Source organism: Pristis pectinata, chromosome 11 (genome assembly GCF_009764475.1).
Source record: "Pristis pectinata isolate sPriPec2 chromosome 11, sPriPec2.1.pri, whole genome shotgun sequence".
NCBI lineage: Eukaryota > Metazoa > Chordata > Chondrichthyes > Rhinopristiformes > Pristidae > Pristis > Pristis pectinata.
In genome coordinates, this window is record NC_067415.1 from 25,199,985 (window position 1) to 25,221,265 (window position 21,281).

General features: G+C 40.9%; 1 protein-coding gene across 2 annotated transcripts in view; it reads right to left on the minus strand.

The window, feature by feature from the left end:
- The window catches only part of LOC127575757 (protein furry homolog), a 230,122-nt gene extending 219,601 nt beyond the window's left edge, over positions 1–10,521 (minus strand). For both annotated transcript variants that reach the window (XM_052025806.1, XM_052025805.1), the window contains exon 1: positions 10,305–10,521. In XM_052025806.1, the coding sequence (XP_051881766.1) occupies positions 10,305–10,509 (205 nt within the window). In that variant the 5' untranslated portion in view covers positions 10,510–10,521. The remainder of the gene's footprint in view (positions 1–10,304) is intronic.
- Between the last annotated feature and the right edge of the window lie 10,760 nt (positions 10,522–21,281).

Sequence of the window (21,281 nt, forward strand, 5' to 3'; positions counted from 1 at the left end):
CAGGCACCTACTATGCGTAAAAAAAACTTGCCTCATTAATCTCATTTAAATTATCCCCCTCTCATCTTAAATCAATACCCTCTAGTATTAGTTATTTCCACATTGGAAAAATGACTCTATTTTTCTTGCCGTCAACCATGCTACCAGTTCTTGCAAACTTCTTCCTTGTGGCTGCTACATCCAAGTTTAAATCATTGCAAAGTATATGAAAAACAAATAACTTAGCACCAAGTCCTCAAAAACAAGTGCAAATAGCATTCCAATTATTAAAACACTGTTGCCTTTTGCCATTGAGTCTATTTTGGATCCAACTTGCCACTTTCAAATGACTCCTGCATGCTTTTACATTTTTGATCAGTCAGTCATGTGGGACTTTATCAAAATCCAGAGACAGTGTGAAATGTACTACCTTCATCAATTTTCCTCAATATCCAGAATATCAAAAGTCGCTGCACAGATGTAGTCTTCCTTTAACAATTCCAAGCATTATGGTGATTTTTTTTTGGCTATTTTAAGAATGTTTAAACCTTTTAACCCTGGAAATTCACTTGATCCTTATGACAAGCATGAAAGCAGTGCCACGTGGTTCACCCTGCCATTTCATGCTGCAGTATTAAGGTCATGTTTTTCCAATTGTAATTCCGATGCAACAGCACAGGCTCATTTTCATAAGGCAGTGCTCCCTAATAAAGGAAACAGCCCTCAAAATGATCATTACCAAATTACTTTCATTCTATTGCTGAGCACTATCTGCACATTCAATTCACAGAACTCTACCTTTGAAAGGGACATTTTAAATAATGCCAAATACCTTGCTGCAAGCTATGTGGCTGAAGAAATAGCGGGAGAGACATGGGAGAAGGCAAGGAGCATGGCTCTTGTTTACTGATCATAACCTTGAGATTCTGGAAGATGAAACTCACAAATGGAGAAAGATTCAATATGCCAAGGAGGAAGAGGACGCCTTCAAGGGTTACGATTTGATAGAGCTGGCAGGAAGTGGCAGTCATGGTCTCAACCAGGAAACATGAACCAAACTCAGACACTCCCTCATCCCACGCATACACTCAGAGACAGCTAATAACAGCTTTCATTTTGTCATAATTGCAGTGATGTCAAAGCAGAAAGTAGGGGGACCCTCTCAGGTTCAAATCCTGACTTGGATGGAGGAGAGGATCCAACATCTGATGGGCAGTGGGACAGCTGGGCATCATGCTAATGGCTCCACAGAATTACTGGTATCCAAATATCCAATGATCGTCATCTCTGTCTCTCTTATTTAAAAAAACAATTTTGTCTAAAAAAAAACTCATGCTGGTTACTTCCCACAAAAGGACAATCTGTTCAGTATTCTATTGCTTTTATTTTTCTGACTGCAGGTTTTTAAGACCAATCACAAAGATGAGAGGAAAATGAAGTAGCCACGGAGTCTGCTAATGGTAGGTTGGAGGAAGGATACCACTTATCATTGAGTCTCACCCTTCCTAGCACCAGCTGAGATAGTGTTATCATGAAGACAAAAGACTAGAGAGGCATGTTGCACAAAGAGGGATACTTGGTATTAATGGGCTGCATCAGGCAAGAAGCAAATGAAATCTAATTTGCTGCTTCCCAGAAGGAGAATCCATATTAATACTATTCTGAGCATTCATATAAAGATTGACTCCATTTTGTTGCCCTTGGTTCAGTCCCTTCCTACCTATGTCCATGACACTTCACATGCTCTTCATCACTTCAATGACTTCCAGCTCCCTAGCCCTGACCACCTCATTTTCACCACAGACATCGAGTCTCCATACACTTCCATCCCCCATCAGGAAGGTCTTAAGGCTCCCTTAAGGCTCTCCGTTTCTTTCTCAATAAAGACCCAACCAGTTCCCCTCCACCACCACCCTCCTCCATCTGGCAGAACTGGTACTCGCCCCTAACAACTTTTCTTTTGGCTCCTCCCACTTTCTCCAAACTAAAGGTGTAGCTATGGGCACTCACGCGGGCCCCAGCTATGCCTGCCTCTTTGTCGGCTACGTTCAACAGTCCATGTTCCAAGCCTACACCGGTAACGCCCCCCAACTCTGGGGATAAGTCAACTTACCAGAGAGAGGTAGGACAGCTGGTTGAGTGGTGCTGCAACAACGACCTCTTGCTTAAGATCAGCAAAACTAAAAAGCTGATTGTTGACTTCAGGAAGAGGAAAGAGGGCGAACATGTGCCAGTCTACTTTGGGGGATCGGCAGTGGAGAGAATCAGCGGCTTTAAGTTCCTGGGCGTTAACACAGCGGATGATTTGTCCTGGGCCCAACACATAAATGCAATTATAAGGAAAGCACGCCTGTGTCTTTACTTTCTTAGGAAGTTAAGGAAGTCCGGCTTTTCGCCAAACACTCTAACAAACTTTACAGATATACCATTGAAAGTATCCTAAGTGGTTGCATCACGATCTGGCACAGCAATTCGAATGCACAGGAACGCAAGAAGCTGCAGAGAGTAGTGGACTCTGCCCAATACATCATGGGCACATCCCTCCCCACCATTGTTAGCATCTACAGGAAGCGCTGCCTCAAGAAGGCAACATCCATCATCAAAGATCCCCACCATCCGGGCCATGCCATCTTTCTGCAGCTACCATCGGGCAGGAGATACAGAAGCCTGAAATCCCACACCACCTAGTTCAAGCACAGCTACTTCCCTTCAACCATTCGGTTCTTGTCAGAGGTTTCATTCCCTTAATACTTCATTTGCCCTACACCCTCTCTTCTCATCCAAGTCATTTGTATACATTACAAACAATAGAGGTCCTAGCACAAATCCCTGCAGTACACCACCTGCTACAGATTTCCAGTCAAAATTACACCCATCCACTACTACCCTCTGCCTAATCACCAAGCTAATTTTGGATCCAGTTCACCAACACACCTTGGATCCTTGTGCCTTAACCTCCTGGTCCAGCCTACCTGGCAGGACCTTGTCAAAGGTTTCATTCCCTTAATACATCATCAAACAGTATGATGGCAAGCAGAAGAATACCTTATACTGAACAAGGTGGATCTTACATACAGGTAACAACAAAAAGACAAAGAAAGGTACAGGAAGAAGAAAACACATGAAGAATGTAGAAGGCTGGCTCAGCAGATCATGGGAACACCATGCATTGAAAACTGCCGTCTCAACAAGGAGGAGATGCAGGTGTGTCTTCAGACCAAATTGGGTACTGTAAATAATAAGACAGATATTGAAAAGATGGCAGGATACTAAGGCAAATAGGAATGGCATAAACTGATTAAACACATTGAGGAGGAGAGGATTGAAGAGGCCCTGACAAGTCCAGACAGGATGAAAGTAAAAGACCTACAGTCCTTGACCAGTAAGGATGAGACATTACTCTCAAACCTCTCAACTCTGTGGCTGAAATAAAAGTGAGTAGAACAGTTCTACTGTCCTTTTTTACACTATTTATTTTGTAATTGATAGATTTTTATATCTTTGCACTGTACTGCTGCCATGAAACAACAAATTTCATGTCTTATGTCAGTGATAATAAATCTGATTCTGATGCAAAAGGCCCAACCATCTTCAGCTACTTCATCAAATGATCTTCCTTCCACTGTCAGGGCAAAAGTGGAGATGTTCAATTCCATTTCCACCTCAACAAATGAAGGAGTCCGCACCTGCATGCTGCAATCTACCAAACTGCTTGAAGTGGATCCCAGACTGATGACCTAGCAAAATACATTCAATTGTACCTCAGGGAGAAAGGAGTAGTAGGACATACAGACAGGGATAGATGAGGTACAGTGAAGCAGACTTGTATGGTACATAAACATCGTAGACCAGTTGGGCTAATTCTGTCCTGGAAGTGCCATGTAATTGGAATCAAATCTTTTAACATAAATAGTGTTTTAACATGGAGGATTGTGCATATCCTAGCCAGTGAATCTTTCTTTGCTGGCAGAACTTCATATCACAAATGTAGTGTGCTGAACAAATCATGAGGGGCATGCTTAAGGTGGATGGCCACAGTCTTTTTCCCAAGATAGGGACTCTAAAGCTAGAGGGCAGAGACAAGGTGAGAGAGGAAAGACTTAAAAGGGACCTGAGGGGCAACATTTTCATGCAGAGGGTGGACAGTATATGGAACAAGCTGCCAGAGGAAGCTGTTAGAGGCAGGTACAATTACAATGTTTAAAAGACATTTGGACAGGTGCATGGATAGAAAAGGCCTAGAAGGATATTGGCCAAATGCAGGCAAATGGGACTAACTCAGAGAGAACCTTGGTCAGCATGGATGAGTTGGGTCAAAGGGCTGTTTCCGAACTCTATAACTTTGTAATATTTGTGCCTTCAGAAAGGATTATTCATACACAACAAGAATGGTGGATAAGAAGAATAAAAATTGCAAATCTGAAATAAAAATAGAAAATGCCAGAAATACATACCTGTCCGTCATATTCATTGTCTGTCCAAGATAATTAAGTGAACTGATAGTGAAATGAGAAACCACATAAATACGTTTTGTTGAAGTAGGCGATTCTCATGTTTTAGAGGTATTGATAGGGTAGATAGTCAGAGGCTTTTCCCCAGGGCTGAATTGATGGCCACAAGAGGACATAGGTTTAAGGTGCTGGGGAGTAGATACAGAGGAGATGTCAGGAGTAAGTTTTTTACTCAGAGAGTGGTGAGTGCGTGGAATGGGCTGCCGGAAAAGATGGTGGAGGCGGATACGATAGAGTCTTTCAAGAGACTGTTGGATAGGTACATGGAGCTCAGTAAAATAGAGGGCTATGGGTAAGCCTAGTAATTTCTAGGGTAGGGACATGATTGGCAGAGCTTTGTGGGCCAAAGGGCCTGAATTGTTCTGTAGTTTTTCTATGTTCTCTAACTGGCTAAAATGACCAATATGGGTAAAAACCATGCTACAGTTTGTGAAATACAGGACAAGATCAGAAGATATTTAATTTAATCCTTGCAAATACTTTCTGTAGCTGTAATCTCACTCACCCAGTTAAAGTAGATGTTATAGATCCTTTACCTGTATTATTTTAAATTGCATTGCTGGAGGCTTCATTTGACTTATACACAGACAAATATTTTCAATGGAATCCACTTATTTTCTCCAAAATCCCAGCAATGCTAGCGATGATTTGTAGTGCCTTTTTTTCCTATATGTTTATACTGCTAAGTTCATACTTCAGAGTCATAGAATGGTTTTAGCATGGAAGGAAACCATTCAGGCTATTGTGTAAATGCTGCCTCAATGCACGTGATCCAGATAGTCTTGCAACTCTGCCCTCTCCCCATTACCTGGCATTTTTTTTCTTTTCAATGACTTATCCAGCTTCCTTTTCTCCATAAGAAGTAGAAGGACTTGACCATTTGGCCCCTCATGCTTGTTCCAGCGTCCATTAAGATTATGGTTGATCTATTACCTCAGTGCTACTTTCCTGCATTAACCACATGTCTCTTGATTCCTAAAAGTCTACCAATCTCTGTATTCAATATGCGCAGTGAATTAGTAAAGATTTGCTACCATCCCTACACCTGTCAGACCCATTGTGAATTTTTTGTTTTAACAAGATCACCTTGAGAGTGTAGGTCTAGTCTTACTGAACAAAGTCACCATTTTCATTTTTAAACTTTTTCCCTCTTATATTAAACTGACTGGCTGTAGTTGCTGTGTTTATCCCACACTCTTTTTGTGAACATGACTGTAAGATTTACTATTCTCCAGTCCACAAACACCACCCAGATATTTGGAAGATTATGGCCAATGCCTCAGCAATTTCCATCCTTGCATCCTTCAGCATCCAAGAATGCAGCCCATCTGGACTGACTGATTTATCCACTTTAAGTACAGCTAGCCTTTTTAGAGCAGAAAACAAACAGCTGGAGGAACTCTGTGGGTTGAACAGCATCTCGAGGGAAGGGAATTGTCAAGGATTTGGGTCAGGGCCCAAAACATTCGACCCAAAACATTGGCAATTCTCTTCTCTCCACAGATACTGCTTGACCTACTGAGTTTCTCCAGCAGTTTTTTTGCTCCAGGTTACAGTATCTGCAGTTTCTTGCATCTCTGGACTTTTATTACCACCTTCTCAATTTTTAGCACATCCAGTTTCTCAAGTATATTGTTCTTTGGTGCAACTCCAGAATTATCTTAATCCTTGATAAATTCTTGAAGAACTCACTTTGTACCTTGGCCATGCCTTGAGCTACCTTGAGTAGATTTCCTTTTCGGTCCCTGATCGGACCCAATACTTCTTTACTGCCCATTTACTGTTTATGTGCCAATTGACAATTCTTGGATTACCTGTTTATATTTGCCACCAATCATTCTTTCTTTGCTTCTTTTATTTCTTTTTTCTACTTCTTTGAAAGTTCTATAATCAATGTAGTTCCTGCTGATTTAATAATCTAACATCTGTCATGTGCTTTTTTTTATTTTTTGTTTTATCTTACTCCCCCTTTGGTCATCCAGGGATTTTGGATTTAATTTCTGCATCCTCCTCCCTTGTGCGATTATACCAAGAATTTATCTGAATCACTTTTTTGCCTGCCAAATTTTGCTTCCCATTAATGCTGCTCAGGAAATGTTCCTTCAAATGACATTTGTTACGCTTGGCCTGCTTCATTTCTCCAAACCAAATCCAGCAACGCCTCTGTTTTCATTGTGCCAGAAATATAATGCGGCTTTTTGCCCTTTATTTGTACCACCCTAACCCATAATGGGAAAGTTATGTACTCCACTATCACCAATCTTAAATTTTTGCATGTTACTTTAATTTCCCTGCAAACTTACTCTTTTATTTCCTTTCTACCAGTTGACAGCCTGTAGAATGGTCCCAGTTGGTTAATGGCACCTCAATTACTTCTTGGTTCTAACCAAATAGTTGCAGTACTTGTCTGTCCATAGATTTCTTCCTTCCCTTGTGTCCAGGAATACTTAGCATCCAGTCCTGTCTATGTTTTTTAGCTGGATCTCCATGAATGGCGCAGCATCCTAATTCCATGTTGCTAATTGCACCTGCAGCTCTTCAGCTTTGTTTAGTACACTTTGTGTATTTACAAACATGTACTGAAAACCGATCTTAGAGCTACTTGTACACTCTCGCAGTAATGTTTTATTCTCATATTATTCCTTTCTCTTTTGCCATTTATTTGCACTTATGGGATTGTACCCAGTAAATGAGTGCATTCCGAGTTTTTATGTAGTAGAAATATAGGGTCATCTATCCAGTAACCAACCACCACTATGAGAGGTCATGTGGACAGATGCAGTAGTTAGGCTTGGGTATATAGAGCCAGTCTGATTAAAGCATGATGCGACAATTGCTTCTTGGATGACTAAATGGAATTGGGCAAATTGGGTATTCAGGTGAAAATCTCACTTAATCTGGATATTATTTGGACATTCGTGTTAACTTCTTCCTACCCTCCTTAGTGTGATATTCTCTCCATCGTAGAGGCAGATTTATGCTTGTTTCATGCAGGTACTTATTCATGTGCTTAAGTGCATCATCTGTTGTGTTTTTTGTTGCCAAATGTGTTAATGATAACAACAACAAACAATAACACTATGTTATCTTGAAGTGTTAGAGTTATCACAATGAGGCTCAACACATGGTTGAGAAACAACATTTCATCTTCTTTCTGAGCACCCTGCTGCCTTCTGCATTTAATATCGAATCCTCCAGTTTTAGGTAACTCAACTCTATTTTTTGTATCAGAACTGGTCATTTCTGCCTGTCATCATTTTGGCTCAGTTTTTCTTATTCTATTCATATAGTCTAGCTTGCTGGGTTTGTCCCACAGCCTTGCGATTAACAACACATTCACTGACAAGGAAGCGTAATGTGCTTGTCACTGCCCCATTAACTCATTTAGTCTCATGTATCATATATTCCTTTTTTCTATCCTTACTCAAACCCCCACCCACCACCTTTTCTGAAAACTAATATGTTTTACTCTCTTTTAGTTTTGACAAAGGGCCCCAGTCTTGAAACAGTAACTGTTCATCATTCCACACGCTGCCTGACCTGCTGAGTGTTCCCAGCATTTTCTGTTTTTATTCTATTCATCATGATCGTGGTGAAGTCTCAGCAGTATTGGCTGCCAGTTATCAATACTTTTCAAAACTCCTCCTCCTAAACAGTAGCCTGACGTATGTCTTGCGGTTGTCTAGCTGCTCCGAAACAGAGTGGAGAGCCAGTGAAATTGCGTCTGCTGTATACCTGTTATGGTGGTAGGCGAATTACAGCAGGTCTAGTCCTTGCTCAGGCTGAAGTTAATTCTAGCCATCACTAACCTCTCAAAGCGCTTCATCACAGTAAATACGAGTGCTACCAGGTGACAGTCATTGAGGCAGCTCATCCTGTTCTTCCTGGGCACCAGAATGATTACTGGCCTTTTGAAGCAGGTGGGAACCTCAGACTGCAGCAGTGAGAGGTTGAAGATGTCCTTGAACACTCCAGCCAGTTGGTCGGCACAGGTTTTCCGTACCCAGCCAGGTACACCATCGGGACCCGACACCTTATGAGGGTTCACCCTCTTGAACGAGTCATTGGATTCTGTGGATATTCACACAAGCTAAGAAACTGCTGCAATTATAACCTGGGGCTGGGATGACTGTCCTCCAAAAACTACAGCCATCTTCCATTGTGCAAGGTGTGACTCCCTTTGATGCCTATTGACTTCAATTTTACCAGGCCTCGTTAATGCCACACTCAGTGAAATGCTGCCTTGATGTTAAGGGCGGTCACTGTCTCCTCACCTTTGGAATTCAGCTCCATGTTTGGACCAATGTGGTGATGGTCTCTGGAGCTAGGTGGTCTTGGCAAAACCCAAACTGGGCATCAGTGAGCAGGTGAGTAAGTGCCATTCAACAACATTGTCAACAGCACCTTCCAGCACTTTGCAGATGACGGTGACTGAGTGGAAGGTACTTAGCTGGATTGGATTTGTCCTACATTTTGTGAATAGGTCATATCTGGAAAATTTTCCATAATGCAGGGTAGATGCTAATGTTGTAAGAGTAGAGGAACATCTTGGCTAGAGATGCAGCTCATTCTGAGTGCAGTTCTTCAATATTACAGCCAGGATGTTGTCAGGAACCAAAGCATTTGCTTGTATCTGGGTGTTCTTTTGACAGGGTTTCCCTAGTTTCCCAAAATATTCATGATCTACAAAACTTTTACTAAAATTGTAAGGAATATCTCAATCTAAAATTGAAAGTAACACTAATATGAGACACCTAAAGCACAGACTCCAAATCTTAAAAGTTTCACATTCAACAAGAAAGACAACAAATCTAATCTGTGGTGCCCAGATTTTGTTTGTCAAGCAGTTGTTACACCTCCTCCCTATGACGTCACATTTGAGGATTTCTGGCAGTGTGCCAGGACTACTGCAAGAATTCCACCACATAAATTCTACCAACTCCAAAGACCTCTTGCCTGTTCAGAATATTTGAATGCAAGGGTGCACAACTGCTTAAGACCTCACTTCTGTGGAACAAGATTCTGGAATTTTTTTCCTAAGGAAGAAATAAATTTAGACAAGCAAGAAGAGGCATAGATAAAATGGAAAGTTAAAAAAAAGGGAAACGGAGAATCAGTTAGCTTAAATAATTACAGTAGAATTATTAGTTTAGTTTATTCCACTTCTCACTTCTCTTTCTTCACCAAAATCTCAAAACTTATTTTTTCCAACTATCCCACCTTCATGTTGGTCAACCTAAATCTCTAACTTACCATGAGAAATACTGCATCAGGATCAGTTTCTTTAATGTGAATACTGCATAAACATAATTCCACTATTTAAAATTCAGAATCTGGTACAATTAATAACATAATGAAAAACACATTATTTAATCTAAAGTTTCAAGTGAATGTATTGCTTTGCAATAATTCAAGAATGTTCTCACAGATCACATTGTGATATGGTTGAAATAAACACTTATCAACAATCTTCAGGCACTACTGAAGAAGAGGAATGCAAAGCATAACTTTAGATAATTACCAATTGCTGGCTTTGCAATCACTTTCCATCAGTTCTGCTTGGTCATAAACAAACTCTTGCCAAGGGCATTTTTTAAAAAAACTCTTGTGTATAAAACACTTGTGGCACACCATGCTGTTAAAAAAGACAGCACATACTACATTGTTAATCTGACCAATACCTATTATTTGGGTATTTTCCTAGGTAGATTGGTACATACAAATGACATTTTAAACTAAAAAATCCAAAATCTGCATTTATTGAAATTTTGATAATCATTCAAAATGGTCAGACATCACAAAAATATCTCCTACCTTGGAAAATTGAAGGTCTTTTCTTAGGTCGCCGTATATGTATTTGCTCTACATTCCTATAGCTTCTGTTAGCTTTTTCATCATTATCATCTCTTTTCAAGGATTCCAGTGAAAGACTGACTTTCCACCTTGAACTGAATTCATTCTGGAATAAATTTGTGGCATCTTTGATTCCAGAGTTCAAATTACTATCGTCGAGTGCCATTGAAATGGTCTTGTCAACTGAACAACAGGAAGTAAAGTCAGCTTCACAAAGAAAGATTTCTCAGAAGATCTTGTTCCTCTAACGTATGCAAGCCTACCTATCTGATTTGTCCATGGTTTACCTTACATTCTCAGCTCCTGCACTTGCTTGGGCAGTCCAGCAAGTTAATGGGCGAGGCCTTATTCAGGTGTAGAATTACGAAATATCTCTCCTACTAGCAGTGTGTAGTTTCAGAATATAGTTAAAAATACATATGCATTAAATAATTAAAATCCTATTCCACACAAACTGTTACAAATATCTGGAAATAACTGCAATATTTAGAAGAATTTCAGGAAAAGAATTGAGCAAACTATGAAGATATATTCTTTATATGCAAACATTCCAACTTCTTACTCCCTCAGGATAAGATGGTACAGTCCACCACTGACACTGTACTTTATGAAGTAATCAGAAGTTGCCTAAGGTACATGAATTAATATATGCTTGGGAAACTCTAAACACTGGTAAATTGCTGAGGTACTGTGGCATAAGAAATTTAATAATTCCTTAGAATAATGATTAGCAATCTTTTTTTCTAAATGAAGGATTACGTTAATGAATGATTTTAATTATACATTAGTTGCCACTTCAAAACAGCTTACATTTTAAATTGCTCATGCAAATCAATGAAGCAAAGGTGGGTCATAATATTACTCACCGACCCATTATTTGGTTGAGTACCAAAGACTTTACCAGCACTGATAGCCTTTGTGTTCCTGTTCATCACCTTCCAGCAGCTGTTTCTATCTTCATCCTCCTCCCACCCCCACCTCACTCCATCTGCATCTCTCTTTTTCTCTGCCTTCATCCATCACTCACCTGCCTCTGTCTCCCAACTCTACCCTTCTCCTCCCCTACCTAGCTTGATCAGTCTGTCATCCTTCACCCCTTCTTAGTCCACCAATCACCTCAGGCTCCTGTCTCAGCACATCCCGTCCCTTCTTTATACTGGTGATCATCCCTCTCAGTCCTGATGCAGGGTTTTGACCTGAAATTTGACCCGAAATTTGACCCTTTCCCCCACAGATATTGCTTGACCCACTAAGTTCCTCCAGTAAGTTGTTTGTTGCTCCTGATTCCTGCATCTGAAATCTCTTGTATCTTCAAAGATTTTAATATTTTCCTATCATTTTATACAATTCATCACAGAAACATACAAAAACAAAAATTCAGGTTGTTTCTATAAGAGGCCACGAATCCACAATGCCAATTTTACTCTTGAGCATAAACACAAAGACCTGCCATTATATCTCTCTTAATGTATCAGTTTCTAAATACTGCTGTGTGTCACGTCTTAGGTCCTCTGTTTTTTTTAAGCATACATGTATGCATTCCATGTCAGAAATACACCACCAGGCATTTCATTAAAAGCTCTTGTGTAGGTCCTTTGGGCGCATGCCTGAAACAGACTTCATGATCCTTGATTTTGTTTTATCCTATTAGCTTCACGCAACAATATAATAGTATACCATGGGGAGGGGTGGGGGAATGATCTGGGTGTCATCAGCATTGAATCCTCACTGCATAAAGTCTCATGACATTACGACAAAACTCCAGCAGATTTCTACCCTCAGTCAAGTTTCAGCATTTCTCTCAGCTGAAAACAACATATAAAGGAGCAACAAAGGTAAGAAAGTCACAGAATTCACTCCTGTTCGGGTTTAATAAGGTCTATCACTAAAGATGTCTTGATTACACTGCCACTGTCTGTGCCCTGAAGGACACATCTGCCAGACTGTGTCTGTGAGACCATGCCGGGAAACCTTTTTTGATGTGTTCTCACTAATATACCTGTTGCAGATTGTCTATGACAATACTGATAGAAATGATCACTATTCAGATAACAAGTAGATTTCACAAACTGACCATGAGCTGACTGGACACATGTTAGCTGTACATTGTGGTCACAGTACAATCCTAATTCAGTGTCCCTTCCCTGATCCTCCACCCCATTATTCATGTGGAACCTGACTTTTTAAATGAGAGTTACAAACATTCCGTGCAAGGTAGTGCATCACCTTCAGATTAATATTGGACAAAATACTGTGATTTGTGAACCTGGCAGAAATTAAGGAGTTTAGTAATACCTAACTTTCTTATCGACACTTGCCTGGATCCCACACAAAACAAGAGATTAGATTACCATTATTAATGAGTTTAATCCTCTTTTACCTGAAATAAAATAACTATTTAAAAACTGCTTATGCCAAAGTGATGTGTACACCATGTGAACAGACCAAATTGTGCTGTCATTCCTGAACGTGGGGAAATGCTAAGTGACATCTGATTCATACCAAGAGATCACATTGCTCTGTTGCTGGACTCCATACGAAGTCTAATGATAAAGCCTAACCTTATAGGTATTACCCAGTATTATGCTGGGGAATTTGCCTCTCTGAAAGTACACCAATCAGACCTGGCACAGAATCAGATTTCCCACTGAAATTCACTAGGGATCCTCTGCCTGTAGAATGGTAAAAGATAAGCTGTTGTTTTGATTTTATTGATTTGCAGATGTTTTGACATTTCTAATTGACTTTATTCTTCTAATTTGTTAACTATTTACATCACATTTTACAGTTTTTTAATTATTTCTGAATATCGTAGACATTTTTAAGCTTTAAAAAGTCCTCACAAATTGGGCCTCACAGATTGACAAAAAACAGAGCTCTTCTTCTAGCTTTGCCTACTGTCAAAGATAGTCAAAGCCAGAGCAGAATGCTGCCTGAAACTGGTTGCCACTGAAGCATCACCACACCTTGCTATCAGTTAGCCCTCTCTGCCTCAGGCTCAAATAAGCATGAAGAAGTGAAGACTATGGACTGGGTTCAGCATGATCCAGCCCATTATGTATATTCATAGCTGAAATATACTTCTGTACTTTAGGTGTAATTTGGAATAGTGGAGTTGAAGCTGAAGATCAGATCAGCCATGATCTTTTAGAATGGAGGAGCAGGTTTAAGGAGGCACATGATCTAACTCTCCTCTTTTTTTAATATATAAAAAAGACACTAAAATCTGTATTACATGTAACAACTTCAACATTGATATGTGCAACTTCAGAGTTTGTATTATGCAACCATCTGCTGCTTTTTATCTTGCAACATTCTTCAGCTAGAATTTATGGCGCATCTGTCTCTGGAGAAAGCCACAGTAAAAAGAATGCAGTTTTGATACTAAGTACCCTAACAAGTAAGGGATTACTGACTATTTTCCAATATCCCAGATATTGAGACAGTTCCAGAAGAGCTGTCTGGAATTTAGATACTGAATAGGAATGCCAAACACTGGTTATGAAATTATACTGTGGACATAAACTGAGAAACAATGAACTGCAGAATTTAATTGTGAATTAAATTGTAAATTAAGCTGAATTCGAGAGGCTAGTCATGGCACACATCAACTCCTGCCTCCCAGACAACCTCTACCAACAGCAATTCGCCTACCACCGAAACAGGTCTAAGGCAGACACCATCTCCCTGGCCCCAAATTCATCTCTGGAGCATCTGGATAGTAAAGACACCTATATTAGACTATTGTTTACTGACTACAGCTCTGCCTTCAATACTACAATTCTAAGCAAACCCATCTCCAAACTCCTAGACCTGGGACTCAACACCTATCTTTGCAACTGGATCCTTGACTTCCTGACCAACAGATCGCAATCAGTAAGGATAGGCAGCAACACCCCCACCACGATTATTCTCAACATGGTACTCCACAAGGCTGCATCCTCAGCCCCCTTACTCTACTCCCTATACACTCACAACTGTGTGGCCAGATTCTGCTCTAACTCTATCTACAAGTTTGCAGATGATAGCACTATACTGGGCTGAATCTCAATTAATGATGAGTCGGAATACAGGAAGGAGATAGAGAGCCTAGTGACATGGTGTCATGACAACAACCTTTCCTTCAATGTCAGCCAAACAAAAGAGCCGGTCATCGACTTCAGGAAGAGGGGGCGGTGCTCATTCTCCTGTTTACATCAACGGGTCTGAGGATGAGAGGTTAAGAGCTTCAAGGTTCCTAGGACTGAACATCAGCAATAGCCTGTCCTGGTCCAGCCATGTAGGTGCCACAGCCAAGAAAGTGCACCAGTGCCTCTACGTCCTTAGGAGGCTAAAGAAATTCAGTATGTCCCCTTTGACCCTTAGAAAGCATCCTATCCAGATGCACCATGGCTTTGTATGGCAATTGCTCTGCCCAGGACCTCAAGAAACTGCAGAGTTGTGGATAGAGCTCAGCACATCCCTGAAACCAGCATCAATGATGAAACCTCCATCAATTCTGTCTACACCTCTCGCTGCTTCAGTAAAGCAGCCAACATAATCAAAGACCCCACCCACCCCAGACATTTTCTTTTCTCCCCCCCTCCCATCAAGCATGAGATACAAAAGCCTAAAAGCACATACCACCAGGCTCAAGGACAGCTTCTATCCTGCTGTAATTAAACTATTGAATGATCCCCTAGTATGATAAGATGGACTCTTGACCTCACAATCTACCTCATTATGACCTTGCACCTTATTGTCTGCCTGCACCGCACTTTCTCTGTAACTGTAACACGTTATTCTGCATTCTGTTATTGTTTTCCCTTGTACTACCTCAATGCACTGTTGTAATGATATGATCTGTATGGACAGTATGCAAAACAAATTTTTCACTATACTTCGGTACATGTGACAATGATAAACCAACTTACCAATTTAATTGAAATGGTATACAGTGGAACAAATAAAATTGCCCAAGCCACTGAACCTCTAGGCAAGTAACTTGTCTAAAGAATGGAGAAAACACAAGAGTTCACCTGTACACTGAGCAGACTATGGCAGATAAACCAGAGTGGACTAAAGAGTGGAGAGAACTATACTCTAGCATGAAGCCCTCAAATGAGACCATGGAGAATGCACTAGATATATTACAAGCTCATTACAATCTATCTACAAATGAAAAAATGACTCTTATAGATCTTTTACACTGAATCTGGAGCAGAAGAAATCCTTGATACTTCTTTAAAACAGGCATAATAGCAGTATCACAGATTCAAAGGATTCACTCTTTTGTGGAATTTGACAATCCAATCTTTTATATGGAAAAAAGTAACTCTAGGAGAGTGGCAAAAGACACGAAAAGCTGCAAAGGCCACTAAAAATGTTGCAAACAGCAGAAAGTACATGTGGTTAAGTGGGTAACAGAAGGTAGAAGAGAGAAAGTAATGCCATAGTGGCCTAGATACCATATTGTTCAAACCTAATAGTTCTTGAGAATGTGGTGGCGAGCTGCCTTCTCAAACTGCTACAGCCCTTTTAATGAAGGCTGGTGGTGGAGAGAATGAATGTTTAGGCTGGTGGATGGGGTACCAATCAAGTGGGCTGCCATGGCCTAAGAAATTGTCCCTCCTGCATGGTGGAATGGCTTTGGTGTCACGAGGTGAGGCACTTGTCATGGGTCACCCAGCCTTTGACCTGTTCTTGTAGCCTTAATTATTATATGGCTTGTCCAGTTACATTTCTGGCTAACGTTAATTGTCAAGGACTTGACAATGGTAATGCCATAGAGTGTCAAGGATAGGTTGTTAGACTCTCTGTTGGAGATGGTTATTATCTGGCATTTCAGCAGTGAAAATGTTATCTGCTGCTTGTTAGCCCATAGAACATAGAACATGTACAGCACAGGAACAGACCCTTCAGCCCACCATGTCTGCGCTGAACACACTGCCAAATTAATCTAAATCTCTTCAGACTGTACATGATCCACATCCCTCCATTCCATGTGTCTATCAAACAGCCTCTTAAACACCACTATAATATCTGCTTCCAGCACTAGCCCTGGTAGCCCGTTCTAGGCACATAACACTATGTTAAAACACTTGCCCCGCACATCTCCTTTAAACTTCCCTCTCTCACCTTAAGTTCATGTCCTCTAGTATTTGACATTTCTACCCTGGGAAAAAGATTCTGACTTGTCCTGAACAAAGTCACACTGACTATCCCTAATCAGGTCTTGTTTTTTCCAAAAGTGCATAAATATTATCTCTAAGAATCCCCCCCATTCAACAGCTTACCTACCACTGATGTGAAGCTCATCCTGGATTATCAATATAAAATGTTTTGGGATTCTCTTTAATCCTACTTGACAAGGATATTTCATGTCCCCTTTGGCCTTCCTAATCCCCTGCTTGAGCTCTATCTTGCTGCTATCTTTATATTTCTCAAGGACCCTGTCTGATTTTCGGTTCCTAAACCTTACATAAGTGTCCTTGTTCTTTTTGACGGAATCCATAACCTCTCTTGTCATCCAAGGTTCCTTTACCTTGCCATCCTTGAGCTTTCTCCTTACCGGAACATGCCAGTCCTGAGCTCTGATCAGCTGGTCTTTAAACAACTCCCACATATCACATGTGGAATTGCCCAATGATTGCTGCTCCCGGGTAGCTCCCTCTAGCTCCTGTCTAACAGTGTTGTAATTGGCCCTTCCTCAATGTATTACTTTCCCGCAAGGTCCGGACTTAGTCTAATTCATAATTATCTTAAAACTTAAGGAGTTGTGATCACTGTTCCCAAATGCTCCCACTGACAGATCAGCCACCTGGCCAGGCTCATTTCCCAAAACAAGGTCCAATATGATCTCTCCTCTAGTTGGATTATCCATGTACTGTTTCAAGAAACTCTCTTGAATGCACCAAAGAAATTCTGCCTTGTCTAAGCCTCTCATACTAAGGAAGTCCCAATCAATATTGGGGAAGTTAAAGTCACCCACTACAACAACCCTGTTGCTATTACATCTTTCCATAATATGTCTAACCTCTCTCCCATGATGAATGTTATGAATGTTGTCTTGGTCTTGCTACATCCAGGCCTGGACTGCTTCATTTGCCACAGAGTTGCAAATGGATTTGAACATTTTAAAATAGCATCATGACTTCTGACCTTATTATGGAAGAGGGTCATTAATGTAGCAACATTTTAGGCCTTGGACACTGTCCTACCAAACTCCTGCAGTGATGTCCCGGGACTGGAATGATTGCCCTCCAAACACGACCATCTTCCTTTGTGCAAAGTATGTCTCCAACTACTGTAATGTTTTCCTTTTAATACCTACTTACCTCAATTTTAAATGCCACATTTAGTCAAATGCTGCCTTGATATCAAGGACAGTCATTGTCACCTCACTTCTGGAATTCAAATCTTTGGTGCATGTTTATACCAAAGGTGTGATGAGGTCTGGAGCAGCGCAGTCCTGATGAAGCCCAAACTGGGCATCTGTGAACTGGTCGTTATTAAGTTCCTTATGATCGCACAGTTGATGACTAGTTTTATCACTTTGCTGATAATGGACAGTAGATTGATCAGCAGTAATTACTGGATTGGATTTGTCCTGCTTCTTGATCACAAGATCACAAGACAAAGGGGCAGAAGTAGGCCATTTGGCCCATCAAGTCTGCTCCATGACCTAAACTAAAACTATTCCTATCTAGCCCCAATCTCCAGCCTTATCCCCATATCCCTTGATACCTTGACTAATTAGATACCTATCAATCTCCTCCTTAAATGCCCCAAATGATTGGGCCTCCACAACCATACATGGCAAAGAATTCCACAATTTCACTACCCTCTGGCTAAAGAAATTTATCCTCATTTCTGTTTTAAACCGGTACCCTCTACTTCTAAGATTGTGCCCTCTAGTCCTGGACTCACCCACCAAGGAAAATAGCTTAACCACATCTACTCTGTCTAGTCCTTTCAACATTTTAAATGTTTCTATGAGGTCCCCTTTCATTCTTCTATACTCCAGTGAGTACAGTCCAAGAGCCGACAAACGCTCATCATAAGTAAACCCTTTCATTCCGGGAATCATCCTTGTAAATCCTTTCTGAACCCTCTCCAACATCAGTACATCCTTCCTAAGATAAGGGGCCCAAAACTGCACACAGTATTCCAAATGAGGCCTCACCAGTGCCCCATAGAGCCTCATCAACACTTCCTTACTTTTATACATTATACCTCTCAAAATGAATGCCAACATAGCATTCGCTTTCTTTACTGCTGATCGGACCTGGTGGTTAACCTTTAGGGTATCCTGCACGAGTACCCTCAAGTCCCTTTGTACTTCTGTACTTTGAATTTTCTCCCCATCTAGATAATAATCTGCCCGTTTATTTCTTTTTCCAAAGTGTGCAACAGCACATTTCTCAACATTGCATCTCAATTGCCATTTCTTTGCCCATTCTCCTAAACTATCTAGGTCTCTCTGCAACCTTCCTGTCTCCTCAATACTCCCTACTCCTCCACCTATCTTGGTGTCGTCCGCAAACTTAGCCACAAAACCATTTACTCCATCATCCAAATCATTAATGTACAAAGTAAAAAGAAGCGGCCCCAACACCGACTCCTGCAGAACACCACTAGTAACTGGTAGCCAATCAGAAAAGGATCCCTTTATTCCCACCCTTTGCTCTCTGCCTACCAGCCAATGCTCCACCCTTTCTAATATCCTACCTGTAATTCCATGAGCTCTCATCTTATTAATCAGCCTCTTGTGCAGCACCTTGTCGAAGGCCTTTTGAAAGTCTAAACACACAACATCCACAGCCTCTCCCTTATCCACCCTACGTGAGATTTCCTCAAAAAACTCCAATAGGTTGGTCAGGCAGGATCTTCCCTTCACGAAACCGTGCTGGCTTGCACCTATCTTGCCTTGCACCACTTGGTATTCCATAACCTCATCCTTGAGAATCGATTCCAGTAACTTTCCCACCACTGATATCAGACTAATAGGTCTGTAATTTCCTTTATGCTGCCTCCCACCTTTCTTATACGGCGGAACTACATTTGCGACCCTCCAGAACCATGCCGGAGTCTATTGATTCCTGGAAAATTATCACCAATGCCTCCACAATCTCTAAAGCCACCTCCTTCAGAACCCGGGGGTGCACCTCATCCGGTCTGGGAGACTTATCTGTCTTTAGTCCATTTAGCTTCCCTAGCACCATCTCTCTAGTAATCTTGACTGAACTCAGTTCTATCCCCTGAGACCCCTGACTATCAGGTATATTGGCTGATGTCCTCCACAGTGAAAACTGATGCAAAATACTCATTTACTTCCTCTGGCATCTCTGTTATCCATTATAATTTCTCCCGCACCGTTTTCAATTGGTCCTATATCTACCCATCTCTCTCTTTCACTCTTCATATATTTAAAAAAACTCTTAGTATCTTTTTGAATGTTATCTGCCAACTTCCTTTCATAATTCATCTTTTCTTTCCTAATGACCTTCTTAGTTTCTTTCTGTACGTGTTTAAAAGTTTCCCAATCTTCTGTTTTCCCACTAATTTTTGCTTCCTTGTATGCCCTCCCTTTTGCTTTTATTTTAGCCTTCACCTCTCTCGTTATCCACATTTGTGCCATTTTTCCACTCAAACTTTTTTTACTCGGAATATATCTATCCTGCATTTTACTTATTTCTTGCAGAAATTCCATCCATTTCTGCTCTGCCATCCCTCCAGCTAGCTCTCTTTTCCAATCAATTTGGGCCAGTTCCTCTCTCATGCCACTGTAATTTCCTTTGTTCCACTGAAATATTGACATATCTGATATCAGCTTCTCCTTTTCAAATTTGAAACTGAACTCAATCATATTGTGATCGCTAGTTCCTAATGGTTCCTTTACCCTTAGTTCCCTAATCACCTCCAGTTTGTTAAACAGCACCCAATCCAAAACAGCCAATCCCCCGGTGGGCTCATCAACAAGTTGGTCCAAAAAGCCATCCCACAGATACTCCACAAACTCGCTCTCCTGAGATCCACTGCCTTCCTGGCTTTCCCAATCCACCTTCATGTTAAAATCCCCCATAATTATCTTGACGTTGTCTCTCTGATACGTTTTTTCTATTTCTAGCTGTAACTTATTGTCCATATCCCAGCTGCTGTTAGGGGGCCTATATATAACTGCTATTATTGTCCTTTTACCCTTGCCATTTCTTAGCTCCACCCATAAGGATTCCACTTCTTCTGACCCTATGTCCCTTCTCTCTATTGATTTTATATCATTACTAACCATCAGGGCCACACCACCCTCTCTGCCTACCCGCCTATCTTTCCTATACACTGTGTACCCCAGAACAGGACACAGCTGGGCAACCTTCCACATTGAAACTTGATTTGATAGCATCGTGTAATGTTTTCCTGAGAGAAGTCATCAATCGAGGGAATGCAGTTGAAATCAAGAAGTCATGTGTAGTTAATGTACAAGACTACACTGAAGCCTACTGGGTGTTCTCTGAACATGGTGAACCAAAGGAGTCATCCAAGATATAATATGGATAACGTCATAGTAAATTATAAGGATGTCACACCCACACTTGAAAGTAGATCAGTACAACTAATAGGATAGAGATACACCAAGATAGGACCATGATGATTGCTTGAAAGCAATGAATCACTTCAGCCACACAATTCAGTTGTTCATCATATAACAGGCTAACTACAAGTGCAAAAAAGTGTAGGAAGACAACCAAAGGCCAAAGGAAGCCAGGCACACCACAGCAAAGACTTGCACCATTAAGAATTGCACACACAATGAGGATGAAGCCTACATCAGACAAAAAAAATGTATGAAATAGAAAGCAATGGCAACTGACACATACTACACTACAGACAATGATGGAGGGCATCCCACATTGAGGAACAGATGACAATTCCTGGAAGACTACTTAAGAGCTTTACTGG